Here is a 14,666-nt window from a genome sequence, read left to right as displayed (position 1 = left end):
ATGTTTGCATTGTCTTAGGCCCATATGTACCTTGTCTTTGTTATGTACATGAGTTACTCGATTGACCGCCTCTCACTGCGTGCACGGGGCGGGTGGAAAGGCAATTGTTATGTCCACCTCAACTTTAGTTAGTTTCTCTATTATTGTTTGTTGTACTTCACGCCTCTTAAAGGCAATGAAGTTTTCTTAAAAGAAAATGAAAAATAAAATAAAAAAAGTAATTGACCCGACCGTTCTTTTCATGTTATTTCCAAAGGAAAGTTGTCTGATGAAACCTTTCTACAAAATGCACGGAATAGTGAGTCAACTTTAAGACAGGATGCAATAGTAAGAACTGACCTTAGCCATCTTAAAGGTACTTCAAGGCTAACTTCAAGTGGATACAACACCGGTTCATCCAGGTACCGTGAAGTCAATCGGGGCAATTGTAAGCTTAAATTCTGCAATGGGTCTCCTCCACTTTTATTGTTCTCAACTACCTAGTGACAGGTGTGCTTTCAATTTCGTAATAGTGAATACAAATCTTTGTTTTTCTCGAGAGCTTAGATTGATGACTATCGCTGAACTTGTTGTTGTAACTCTATTTTTCTGCATCCCTTACAAGGTATTCTATCCTTCGTCCCCGAAGTTTATTATGGAAAGACATGAAAAGCCGGGGTTCCACAGTATACTCATGTAAGCTTCAACTCCCTTTGCAACGCACCATTCGAAAAGCTTGTGGGTCCCTGTGATGCGCTTCAATCGCTTAGCACAACAGGCATGTTGATATGGTGTCAAATCTAATCAATTTGTTTTTAGAGATCTTCGTAATATACGAAAAAGTATCACCCTTTATATGTGTTCATTGTGTAGGCTGTTTGTTTGGCTGCTTGCAAGAAGCTTCATGAGATGGGAGCATTTACTGACATATAAAGGTTGATATAAAGTTGTACGGAGAAACATGCACGAGGTGAACTAAGGCATTATTATTTGTACGGGGTGATGAAATATATTGAAAAATATTTGAAAATTCATATTATATTGAGCTTGTGGTAATAAATGTTACAGATTTTTTTTTTTTTTTTTTTTACTTGTATGAATATTCATCTCTTTATCTATTATTCAGCAAAGGAATTTTGATTGGGAATGTGGCTTCTTTGTAATATTGTTATTAGGATGGATGGATTATTAGTTGGATTGAAAGGCAAAAGTGGATAAAACTAGTATATATATATATATATATATATATATATATATATATATATATATATATATATATATATATATATATATATATTTTTTTTTTTTTAATTTTTGTTTTTTTTTAATTCTAAAACGTTTTAGCCACGGCCAATGTCCGTAGATAACGCAAAAAGATGTGTGTGGCAGATGTACTTTTACCACAGATTATACCACAACTTTTATCTCTCACAAAAATAATTGCAACGGATTATGCCACGATTATTATCTATGGAACTTGCCACGGCTTATGCCACGGTCGAGAGCTGTGGTAGTTGCTACGACTATTCCCACGGTCATTATCTATGGCACTTGCGACGGCGTTTGCCACGGTCATTCGCAGTGGCAAGTTCCTACGGTTTGAGCTGTTGTGTGGACCGTCGCAATTACCCACGGTCATTCGCTGTAGCTAATATTTTCCCGACAGGTCAAAACCCCACGGACTTGCGACAGCCGATAGCTGTGGCTAAAGCCCTTTACCCACAGTTTTGGTCCGTGGCTAAAAGTCAGCTTTCTTATAGTGAGGGTTGAATTTGCTCTGTGTTTTTACGTACTTCTTCAGATTGGTGCTACATATTTGTGGACTTACATATACAACATTGTGCGCATATCTGCAATTACTAGCAGGAGACAGGATGAAGTAATTGTCAGCTCGGATGATGAGAACTTTCCTGGGCAAACCTCAAAGTTATGCTTGGAGAGTCTGCTTGAAAGCATTTCTTCCACCGCACACTTGCTCAATCCCCCAGTATCGCATGCATCGCTTGTCCATACCGGCCCAAAGATTGATTCCCATAAAGTGTAGTGGGAAGGTTTTTCTAATCTCCATTTATTTCTGTTGCTTGTGTGTTGGTTATATAAAATGTTGTTCACCATCAATTTTATTTTCATGTCACCTAGTAGATAAACTCATATCTTAGGGTAGAAGGATAAAAAGAAAATGTTTCCAATGTACATATTGCACAAGTACTGAAACTTAAAATTCGATTGAGTTAGCATCCTATTGTTGATATTAATACTTGGGTCGACTCTGGTGTGTTTTAGTTACGAATTTCCTAATATGTAAGGATTTACAACCCCCAAGTTTTTAACAGATTTGGCTACTGCACCGAATTGAGTTTTGTGGTTCATTTTGTCCTTGAATGTGCCTATTTACACTAGGTTTTGTAAGTGGAGGATTATGCTAAACTATTGAGATTCTCCTTATTTTGTAATTAACTAATATTTTTCCTTTCAGCATTTTATTTTCTTTTTTAAATTTGTTTTCGAGCTGTAGAGAAAAAAGTCATTTTTCTCTATTTGGTGTAAAGCGCGTGCCACCTATGTATGCCTTAACAAATGCCGCGACGCCATGTCTTTTTGGCGACTTCCAGTGTTTTTGGCACTGCACGCCGACTTTTGCTCGGTCGGTCGCGGCGCCCAATCCACTGTTTTTCAGCACGAATTTGACTAGTTTCGGAAGTTTTCAGAAACTGTATAAATATATGTTTTTTCTATAAAAACATAATCTAATCAAAACCAAGAAAGAGAGAGATTAGAAGAGAGCAATTCTTAGTGAGTTGAGTACTCATTATTTGTGAGTGAATTGAGAGATCTTGTAATCTATTACTCTGGACATCAAGGAAAGCTTGGAACTCGTAGTGTGGACGTAGGCAAATTGCCGAACCACGATATATCTTTGTCTTGTGGTTTGTTCTCATTTACATTAATTGTTTTACTTTATATATGCTTGTTATTTGATATTGAGAAGTGTTGGGATATTGCTTGGAGGGTGTTGAAGTCTTGTCTAGTGAGAATGATCGATCTTTATATAGGATTGATCTATTTGTTGTGGATAACATTGTTTCCGTATTATCCTATTCTCAGCAATTGGTATCAGAGTGTAGGTATACGACCTAGGATTTTGAGTTTTGGTAAAGAACCATAGTGCTCGAAATTTGTGTAGACAATGTGTTCGATAAAATTTCGAAGTGAAATTATTTTTTGAGTTATTGTGTGTAACTTGAAAAATGGCTCCCAAGATGTCAAATGCTAAGTTTGAAGTAAAGAAGTTTAATGGGAAGAATAACTTTGGGATTTAGATAATCCAAGTAAAAGACATCCTCATCCAACAAGGTTTGCATAAGGTCTTAAAGGGGAGACAAGCAAAGACGGCGAGTATGAGTGATGATGATTGGGAAGAGTTCGATTTACAGGCTTGTTCATCAATCCGGTTGTGTCTTGCTAATGAGGTCATGTATAGTGTGATAGGAGAAAATACTGTTGCCGGTATTTGGCTCAAGCTAGAGTCTATGTATATGACCAAGAGCATGACGAACAAGATGTACCTTAAGAAGCATCTTTATCGGTACATGATGGTGGATAGTTCAACGATACAAGAGCACGTTAGTGAGTTTCGTCGATGCCTAGCAGATTATTTGAATGTTGGCATGAAGATGGATGATGAGGATTAAGCGGCATGTTTAATATCCTCTTTGCTCGAAAGCTATGAGCATCTAATGACTACATTTATGAACAGAGAAGATGTTGATCTTGATGAAGTTCATAGTGCACTTCTTTCTTATGAGTTGATGAAGAAAACACGTGTAGAGAATAGCAATGATGTAGGTCAGGGGCTAGTGGCAAGAGGAAGGTCGCATGGAAAGGCTTCTACAAGGAATGAGAAGTCTAGGTCCAAGTCAAAGAAGCCTTTGACACATGTGAAGTGCTACAATTGCGATGAAAATGGATATTACACAAGTAATTGTCCTCACCCGAAGAAAGAGAACAAGAGAGATGTTAAGAAGAAAGGTGAGGCAAAAATTGAGGCAAGTTATGCTTCAAGCTCTGAAGGGGAATAGTTGAGTCTCTGTGTGTCCACACAAAACTATATATGGCCGAAAGGTGAATTCTTGATTCCGGATGTTCCTACCATATGTGCCCGAATAGAAAGTGGTTTACTTCTTATGAGAGCATTGATGGTGGTTTCGTTTTGATCGGTAATAACGTTGCTTGTAAGACGGTAGGAATTGGAACTATACGGGTCAAGATGCATGATGGTGTAGTGAAGACTTTAACTAATGTGAGACATGTTCATGAGCTAAAGAAAAACCTTATTTCTCTTGATACCTTGGATTCCAAAGGCCACAAGTTTGTGGGCGAAGGTAGAGTCCTAAAGATTGTCAATGACTCTTTAACTGTTATGAAGGGACAAAGACATGGAACCTTGTATACTTTGATGGGTAATAGGCGATGCAGCAGTGGGTGCATGCAGTGATGATTTTGAGTGCACTAAGATGTGGCATATGCGACTAGTGCATATGAGTGAAAAGGGTTCGTCTGAGTTGTGCAAGCGAGGGTTCTTGAAGGACTTGAAGAAGCCAAGTATGGGATTCTGTGAGCATTACGTCTATGGGAAGCAGTGCAGAGTCAAGCTCAAGTCAAGCAAGCACACAATAACAGGCATTCTTGACTATGTGCATACGGATGTTTGGGGACCCTCCAGAGTGGCTTCTAAAGGAGGTAACCGATATTATATCTCATTCATTTATGATCATACTCGCTATGTGTGGGTGTATATGATGAAAATGAAAGATGAAGTGTTTGAGCCATTTAAGAAGTGGAAGGCAAGGGTTGAGAATTGCACAGATAGGAAGGTCTAGACACTAAGGTCTGACAATGGTACTGAGTATACATATGGGCCTTTCCAAGAGTTTTGTGCGTAATGAGAATTGTCGACACTAGATGACCAAAAGGGGGCGCCAGAATGGAATGGCAGAGATGATGAATAGAAACTTGCTTGAAAGAGCTTAGATGTTTGTTGTCTAATGCCGCCTATGCAAAGAGTATTAAAGATGCAAAGGTCCATGGCGTGTTACCGTATAATAGGTCACCGGTTCAAATTTATAGATTGCAAGACACCTTATGAGGTGTGGTCGCAACCCAAATGATTATAGTATTTTGTGAGTATTTGGATCGACCGCTTACTATCATGTGAGGGAGAACAAGCTAGATCCTAGAGCTAAGAAAGTCATATTCTTAGGCTTCGCAAATGGGGTAAAGGGATACAGATTGTGGTGTCAAGAAAACCACAAGTTCCTGGTCAGCAGAGATATTACTTTTGATGAGACTTCCGTGTTATCTTTCAATAAGCCAGAAGGAGCTGAGCAAAATGGTGAATCTATAGAAGTTAAAGCCACTGAGCTTGAGTTGTCTGATGCAGCAGATGACTGGTTGGTTCATGATGAGGTACCAAATTATGGAACCACACAACAACAGGAAGAAGAGACAAGTTAAAGAAGTGCATAAGTATGGGCACAAGAAACTGGTGAAACACTATGGTCAGGTAGATTTAGTGGCGTATGCACTGAATATCGAAGATGATAAGCCAGATAGCTTCAAGGAAGCTGTTAGAGATGCTCATTACAGATATTGGTTGGTTGCTTTGCAAAAAGAGATGGAGTCTCTTGATAAAAATCACACATGGGACCTAGTTTTATTGCGGGAGGGCAAAAGACTATTGGCGAAAAATGAGTGTTTAGAAAGAAAGAGGTCCTTCATGAGTCCGACGATTACTAGGTACAAGGCAAGAATGGTAGCAAAGGGTTTCTCCGCGTAAGGAAGGAGTCGACTGACAATGAGGTATTTTCTTGGGTGGTCAAACATACTTCCATTAGTGTGTTATTATCGAAGTTTAGTTGCTCACTTCGACTTGGAGTTAGAGATCTATATGTGAAAACCGCTTTGCATGGGGACTTGGAGGAAGAGATCTATATGAGACAACCCCGAAGGGTTTGTTGTTCTTGAAAAAAGAAGATCATGTATGCAAATTGAATCGATCACTGTATGGGTTAAAGTAATCGCCAAGGCAATGGTACAAGCACTTTGACACATTCATGATGCAACATGAGTACACCCGAAGTAAGTATGACTGTTGTGTTTACTTTCAGAAGCTTCGGTAATGACTTCATCTATCTCCTGCTTTATGTGGATGACATGCTTATTGCTTCCAAAAGCATGGTGGAGATAGACAAGTTGACATCTCAACTTAGCACTGAGTTTGAGATGAAAGACTTAGGTGGAGCCAAGAAGATATTAACCATGGAGATTGACAGAGATAGGAAGAAGCGACGGATAGTTGTATCTCAGAAGAAATACCTTCAGAAAGTAATTTCTCATTTTAGTATAAAGAATGCAAAGTCGGTTTCTACACCTTTAGCTGAGCATTTTAGATTTTCAGCTAAGTTCTCTCCTAGTTCGGTGGAGGAACAAAAACATATGACAAATGTTCCTTATACAAGTACCGTGGGCAGTTTGATGTATGTTATGGTGTGGCACACCCACATTTCACGCGCTTAATGTTGTGCGGGGTATATGACAAATCGGAAGCAAAGATTGGGAAGCAAATGAAATGGGATGCGAGGTACTTGAAGAGTACCTTGGATGTGAGATTAGTTTATGGTGGAGACACTTGTTATGTCAGTGGGTATGTGGATTCAGATTATGTAGGTGATCTAGATAGACGACGATCGACTACTGGTTATGTGTTTATGATGCATGGTGCACCGGTTAGTTAGAGGTCTATGCTATATGCTACAGTTGCTCTATCTACTACTGATGCAGAGTATATGGCAGGGGCAGAAGCAGTGAAAGAGACACTATGGCTTCGAGGCCTTCTGGATGATATGGGTATTGAGCAGAACATTGTTGCTTTGTATTGTGATAGTCAGAGTGCTATTCATTTGGCGAAGAACCAGGTTCATCATGCTCGGACCAAGCATATTGATGTTCGTTATCACTTTATACGGGATGTCATTGAGGATGGCGATGTAGCACTTGAGAAAGTGGACACCCATGACAATCCTGCTTATATGCTGACAAAAGTTGTCACCGGAGTTAAGTTCCAACACTGTTTGGACTTGCTCCAAATCCTACATGCTTGAAAGAGCCATTTGTGGGCATGGCCCTTCGGAGCGGTTGACTGCGAGTTCTAGATGGATGTGTTCGGCTCGGTTTTATGTGTTAAAGCCTCATCGAGGTGGAGAATGTAGAGAAAAAAGATGTTTTTCTCTATTTGGTGTAAGGCGCGCCTATGTATGTATTAATAAAAATGCGCACGCTACCATATTTTTTTGGCGACTTCCAATGTTTTTGGTGCGCTTTGCGCCGACTTTTTGCTCGGTCGGCGCCAGCCAGCTCCAATCGCTTTTTAACACGAATTTGACTAGTTTCGGAAGTTTTCAGAAACTGTATAAATATATGTTTTTTCTGTACAAACCTAACCTAACCAAAACCAAGAAAGAGAGATATTAGAATAGAGCAATTCTTAGTAAGTTAAGTATTCATTCTTTGTGAGTGAATTGAGTGATCTTGTAATCTGTTACTCTGGACATCAAGGAAAGTTTGGAACTCGCAGTGTGGACGTAGGAAAATTGCCGAATCACAATATATCTTTGTCTTGTGGTTTGTTCTCATTTACATTAATTGTTTTACTTTATATATGCTTGTTATTTGATATTAAGAAGTATTGGGATATTGCTTAGAGGGTGTTGAAGTCTTGTCTAGTGAGAATGATTGATCTTTGTGTAGGATTGATCTATTTGTTGTGGATAACGTTGTTTATGCATTGTCCTATTCTCAACACGGGCATAAAAGAGAGTGTTGGTTATTCTGAATCTATGTTAGGCATCAATGTCAGCCAAGTTCAAACAACTCTCAAATATGCTTCCGCCAGTGTCAACTTGAAGAGAATTTGTGCACCTTCACCTTTGCAGTGCGCAGTGTCTCATTGTGTTTGTTTTATTTTATTTTCCTTACCTTTCTCTACTAGATTCAGTTAGTTGTATGTTTATACAGTACATAAATTCTTAAATATGTGAAAAAAGTAATGGTTCCCAATCCTGCACCATACTCATCGTGAGTATTGGGGTTCGTAGTTTAGCTTAGAGTGTTATTTCACTGGTAAACTAGGGAACTTCTCGGTGTAATTCATCATGAGTGAAGCCTAGAATGATGTTGATTTCCTGATTTTATTTTTATTTTTGAAAAATCACCCAAGGGCAGGACCCCTACCAGTTTATTAAAAGGAACAAAATAACTTCTTGTTTGTTTTCTTTATAGGTTGTTGGATTTATTGTTGGAATGGTCCCTCAGATACGAAGGTTAATAATTGGTTCAAGCGCCCCTCTTCGTGCAGTCAAAGATTCTGCTTCTTTGCTTGGGTAAACACATGGTTTAATGTTCATTTTGCACATGGCTATACCGCTATACTATGACTCAGGTTTTTTATTATTATTATTATTTTTTTCACTTGTTTGCAGTGATGGATCTGTTCCCGCTCTCATCTTGATGGTGGGAGGAAACCTAAAAAAGAGTAACTATCTACTATTTGTAATTCATGATTTCCTTAATCGATCAATCAAGAACTGCTATTCTCATTTGTGACAAAACCAAGTTGGTTTGTTGATGCTTGTGCTGTCAACTTGTCATTCAGCTTTGGAGCAGTCAAGAAGACAAGAACTCATCAGGTCTCTCACTATTGGAACCATAATAGTACAAAACATTCTCCTGCCTCGATCAGGTGTTCTTATTGTGAAACGGGCAGTTCATTTCGGCTTTGTCTCCTCAGATCCATTGTATCAATTTGTTCTCGTGCTTTAGTACGCAGTTCGCACTTGACATTGGTATATAGCACTACACCATTATTCTTTTTCAGATTCAAATATATTGTTTGTCATCTAACTTTCCTTCCATCAATTTGGCAGGTACAAATATATTGTACCGTACAATTACACAAATGTTCGGAGCAGGTCACAGTGAATATTCAGTCTCCATGAAACGTGTATAACAAATTTGCCCATGGAATTGCTTGTATTTTATCAGAATGTTTCACCAAATATCAGCACGCTAATTATACCGACATTCTAAACTATCACGAGATATTACAAAATGCCGCAAATATCGCAGCATTTTTCAATCTATATGAACCCATGCAAACTGTTAACGGTATTAACCGCCAAAATGGTGACACTTACTACAAACTCGTTACTACTAACTGAAATCAAAACCTGCAAAAACATGCAACACTTAATTCAAGTCCATGCAAAAACTATCAAAACGGGTCGTTTTCACGACCCATTTATCTCCGCAGAGATATTAAGATTATGTGCATTGTCTGACCATAGAAATCTAGACTACGCTCGTTTAGTTTTCAATAAAATGGACAACCCAAATTGTTTTTCATGGAACACTATAATAAGAGCTTATTCAGAAAGTGAAAACCAGTGTTTAGAAGCTGTGGTTTTGTTTAGTGAAATGGTTTGTAGTGAGTTTGTTGAACCGAATAGATTTACGTACCCGTCTGTTTTAAAAGCGTGTGTTGAGATAAGAGGGATAGAAGAAGGGAAACAAGTTCATGGACAGATTATAAAATGTGGGGGTGAGTTGAATTGTGATGAGTTTGTTGTTAGTAATTTGGTTAGAGTTTATAGTGTGTGTGGGGTTATGGATGACGCGAGGCGGTTGTTTGGAAAATGTGTTGTTAGAGATGGGAATGTGATTTGGAATGTTTTGATTGATGGGTATTTGAGAAATGGGGAGTTCGAGTCGGCGAGAAAACTGTTTGATTTGATGCCTGAAAGAAGTGTGGTGTCTTGGAATGCTATGATAGCTGGGTACGCGCAAAATGGGTTTTTTAAGGAGGCTGTGGAGATTTTTCGCGAGATGCAGTTGGGGAATGAGTGTCCGAATTATGTGACTTTAGTTAGTGTTTTGCCTGCGATATCACGCTTTGGCCAAAGTTGAGTTGGTAAATGGGTGCATGTGTATGCAGAGAGAAATGATATTAAGTTGGATGATGTGCTTGGGTCTGCTTTAGTTGATATGTACTCGAAATGTGGGAGCATCGAGAAGGCGGTTCAGGTATTCCAGAGGCTTCCACAGACTAATGTAATCACTTGGAATGCTATTATCGGAGGGCTTGCTATGCATGGTCGTGCTAAGGATGCACTTGATTACTTTTCCAAGATGGAAAAATCAGGAGTAAAGCCTAGTGATGTTTCTTACATCAGTGTGCTGGCCGCATGTAGTCATGCAGGGTTGGTGGATTTGGGCAAGTTTTACTTCGACCAAATGGTTAGAGTGGTTGGGTTAAAACCTAGAATTGAGCACTATGGGTGCCTGGTTGATCTGTTTGGTCGTGCTGGGCTACTTGAAGAGGCTGAGAAGCTTATATTGAGCATGACCATTAAGCCTGATGACGTGATATGGAAAGCCTTGCTTGGTGCTTGTAAATTGCATGGCCATATTGAAATGGGAAAAACGACGCTGAGAACCTTATGGAGTTAGCTCCTCGTGATAGTGGAGGCTATGTAGCTCTATCAAATATGTACTCTTTAGGCGACTGGGGTTCTGTTGCTGAAACTAGGATGCGAATGAAGGAGCTCAACATCAGGAAAGACCCTGGATGTAGTTGGATTGAACTTGATGGAATGATTAATGAATTTCTTGTAGAAGACGATTCAAATCCAAGAGCTGAAGAGATCCATCTAATGTTGGAGGAGATAGTTGACAAGTTGAGGTTGGCTGGCCACAGACCGGATACGAGAAATGTTTTGCTAAACATGGATGACAGAGAGAAAGAAAGTACTCTGTATCATCATAGTGAGAAGATAGCAATTGCTTTTGGCCTAATCAGTACTAGTCATAAAACACCATTGCGAATAGTGAAGAACCTCCGCATTTGTCGGGATTGTCATGCCGCAGTAAAGATTATTTCAAAAGCTTATGACCGTAGAATTGTTGTCAGGGACAGGAGCCGCTTCCACCATTTTGAGAATGGTTTATGTTCGTGCATGGATTATTGGTGAAACTGCACACCTGCTGATGGTGTATTTTGTAAGTCCAGTCCCTCAAATAGGCAATCTAGAAATACAGGGTGTGTGGTTTGGCCCTTGTACACTTCATTCGATGACAAAATACATTAGTAGATATAATGATTGGTAAAATGATGTCACCCATTTAATTAGAGCTGTAGAGTTCTGTCAAAAATAGTGGCACACACAATCTGTTAGGCTCTTTAAACTGAAAGGGAGAACATAAGTATTTTTGCAATACTTCCGCTAGATTAAATGAGAGGTGATAATTGTATTAAGATTAGACCACACACATCGCACTTCAAAGTGGGACATGCTATGTCTGGCTGCATATTTATTTGGACTGTGCTCTCATCAAACAAGAGCCGTCATCAGGGAGACAGGGAGTGACTAAAAGTTCGACAATCAATGTTTAACAAGATTTGGACTTCGTAAAGTTGAAGAACGTGGAGCAAGAGCTGATCTTACAGATTCAAATGGCACATGGGTGCTGGAGAGAAGAGCTCGTCTCTTGAGATCTGATTAAGGTATTTGTATTTCACTGGAAACTCTCTTTTCTTTTTCTTTTTAAGTTCACTCCGTTCCGCATTACTTCATCTGAGCGATTTTTTTTTGAAAAACAACGAACCTAGATGGGAACATTAAGTGTTACATATTGCAATTTGTCTAGACGCATATACTCAGTACTGGACAGAAGCATAGAAACTGTAGTCATCTTTTCCAGAAAAGTGAGAAAGCACACATTTATATATAGCTGAATCATCATATTACCAGGGTGCACTGGAACAACTGTTGGGTGTACTAGAACAACTGTTGCTTTCTGAAACAACCGTGTTTAAACTGAATGCTTGCTACTCTGTTTCTCTCTTGGGTGTGAACCTATTTGACATGAAAAAGTAGAAACCCAAGTTGACAAGGCTCAAACATGCTAATGTCCATAAAAATAATCGAGGCGACTTTGGTTCAGGTTAGCTGCAAACCAACCATGTCTTCTTCCAATCTTGCTAGCTTTATTTGAAATGGTCACAACAAGTATACTTAGAATGGTCCCTACTCCAATCGTTGTGTTGGCGAATGGTTCTGCGTATGTCTTCATTGAGTTGGGACAATTGTCTGACTCCATCCTTCACAAGTCCATCCGTTGCTCCCAGTAAGAGAAACTGTGGTGTTAACCAGAACATACTCATGGGGACTGTAGCTCCTGGTTCGTGTAGTAGTCCATTGCTACTGATAACATTTAATCTTTTAGTCTCTACCAGTGCAGCCACAACACAACAGTTAACAGAGAGAAGCATCCCCACCCCTAGTCTCAGCTTAGACAAACATGTTTCATCAAGTCGAGTGCAACTACTCAGTGTTAGGCTATATATTTTTGTGGTTACAACTCTTGAAACTTCAAAGAGGAGAAGAAAGCTCAGGATAGGAATCTGTATCTTTCCTAGCTTACTTTCCATGCTGTTGCCTTGCTCAAGAAAGTAAGTGTTTCCAACTGAGAGTACTACTCCAGACATGAGGAATGTTGTGCACATGGGAAACATGCCTAAGAGAAGCTTAGTTTCCTCTACTTCTGTGACAGTGCAAAGTCTCCACTTGCTTTCTTTGTCATTTACACCCTGTAAGACGATAATGGAAGCTTTTTCCAAGAACCTTAGTTGGTTAGTGTTAGGCAGCGGGAGCTCCACAGCTTCCGGGTTATGCAGTTGACTAGTATTAGAAGGGCACTGGTGATGTCTCTTTAATGTTGCAGCCACAAAAACATGAACCACGCATGTGAGCGCACTCCCACATGGTTTTAAATGTATGTAGGAAAGGGTTCCACATAAGATGATGATAGTTGCAATTGCCATTACTACAATAAGAATTTCAAAAGTAGTGGTCCATGACTTGATGGAAGAAAGTATGTAAGTGCCTAACACGTATAGCCATAAGCTGATATTTATACATTCTACACTTGTGCAGTGCTTTTCATAGCTAATCTGCTGATTGATAGGGTCATTTAACTGTTGATTCCAAAAGGTTGGTAGCGAATTTTCACAGCCAGCTCTTCCCACTGCTATCGCAAGTACTGCCACATAAAATAGAGAGTGATGTACCTCGCCAATGCATGCAGTGTCCTTCTCATGACATGTTCCTAGTACCTTTGAAAAGCTCGGAGGAACTGACATTGTTATGAGTTCCAATCCCTGCAGTGAAACAAGACAATTATGAATGAAGTGGGTATTAGGTGAGGCGCACTTATAAGTGATTTTTCATCTATTGTTTCTGCACTGGTTTGGAAGTTCATAAATAGATCTGAAAAAAACATAAGCAGCTGCAGAATCAGAAATCGATTATTCTCCCCCCTTTTCATTCTTGCAGTTCAAAAGTTTTCTGAAATTCTCAGAAGTTAAGAACTTACTGCAATGTAAAGCAATGCTGAGATGAGAATGTTGAGGAAAGTAGTGCCTATGGACATTATGGCTGTCAAACCATCTAGCGCATTCACGATTGGTCTCTCCTTCAACACGTTTATCAGGAATGTCACCAGTTCCCAAAGCACGTATGATGTTATGTTTGTGGCCCAATTGAGAACTGCGATCAGAAGCAGTGAGTCAATCTGTATCAGTTATTTAATTTCAAATTAAACAACAAAGGTTGCACATCATGTGTTGTGAATATAACAGTGCGGAAACAGCGTTACCCACAACAAACGGATCAATCCTACACAAAGATCGATCCTTCAAACTAGACAAGACTTCAACACCCTCCAAGCAATATCCCAACACTTCTCAATATCAAATAACAAGCAAATGAAATAAAACAATCAATATAAAAGAAGAACAAACCACAAGACGAGATATATCGTGGTTCGGCAATTTGCCTATGTCCACACTGCGAGTTCCAAGCTTTACTAGATGTCCGGAGTAACAGATTACAAGTCTCTCTCAATTCACTCACAAAGAATGAACACTCAACTCACAAAGAATTGTTCTCTTGTAATTACTCTCTTTCTTGGTTTTGGAAAAGTTAGGTTTTCAAAAAAACTGATTTTGTTTTTATACTAAAAACAAAAAATCGCGGTTACTGTAGCGAGGCCCGCAAACAAAAGACCTGAGCGCGGGCGCGCTCCCTTTGAGCGCGGGTCGCGCCAAAATCACCGAGCACCGGCCGCGCGCGCTTCTTTTGGTCGTCGCCAAACATACCGGAGCTCGAGCAGCGGGTCGCCCTTCTCGGCGCCAAGGCCTCGATCGTGGAAAAGCGAAAAATCCCTTTTTTTCTCTACATTCTCCACCTCGGTGAGGTTTTAACACATAAAACCAAGCCGAACACATCCAAAGAAGATCACATCCAAGGAAACACCTCCAAAGAAGGAAGACTTCGCGATCAATCGCCTGAAGGGCTATGCCCACACCGCTCTTTCAAACATGTAGGATTTGGAGCAAGTCCAAACAAAGGTTGGAACTTAACTCCGGTGACAACTTTCGCCGAAGATATCGCCAGGATTGTCATGGGTGTCTACTTTCTCAAGTGCAACATCACCATCCTCAACGACATCCCCCGTATAAAGTGATAACGGACATCAATATGCTTGGTCCGACCATGATGAACTTGGTTCTT

General features: G+C 39.7%; 1 protein-coding gene and 1 pseudogene across 1 annotated transcript; one reads left to right on the top strand and one right to left on the bottom strand.

Moving 5' to 3' along the window:
* The first annotated feature begins 9,219 nt into the window (after positions 1-9,219).
* Positions 9,220-11,201, top strand: LOC147491520 (pentatricopeptide repeat-containing protein At5g48910 pseudogene; annotated as a pseudogene).
* Positions 11,202-11,766: 565 nt separating this feature from the next.
* Positions 11,767-14,200, bottom strand: LOC147491519 (protein NRT1/ PTR FAMILY 5.5-like). Its single transcript, XM_086568866.1, has 2 exons — positions 13,468-14,200; positions 11,767-13,252 (listed from the first exon to the last, which is right to left on the bottom strand). The coding sequence occupies exons 1-2, from the start codon at positions 13,522-13,524 to the stop codon at positions 12,080-12,082; spliced, it is 1,230 nt and encodes a 409-aa protein (XP_086424992.1). The 5' UTR covers positions 13,525-14,200; the 3' UTR covers positions 11,767-12,079.
* Positions 14,201-14,666: the final 466 nt, after the last annotated feature.

The sequence above is a fragment of the Coptis chinensis genome, chromosome 6 (genome assembly GCF_015680905.1).
Source record: "Coptis chinensis isolate HL-2020 chromosome 6, ASM1568090v1, whole genome shotgun sequence".
Taxonomy (NCBI): domain Eukaryota; kingdom Viridiplantae; phylum Streptophyta; class Magnoliopsida; order Ranunculales; family Ranunculaceae; genus Coptis; species Coptis chinensis.
The sequence above is the reverse complement of the archived record's forward strand: the minus strand, read 5'-3'. Positions and strand labels throughout refer to the sequence as shown.

Bases quoted from the DNA above. Each gene is read 5' to 3' on its own strand.
- LOC147491519 (XM_086568866.1), bottom strand. From the start codon at position 13,524: ATGTCCATAGGCACTACTTTCCTCAACATTCTCATCTCAGCATTGCTT. The intron at 13,253-13,467 runs GTAAGTTCTTAA...GTTTCACTGCAG, and splicing joins CAGCATTGCTTTACATTGCA to GGATTGGAACTCATAACAAT.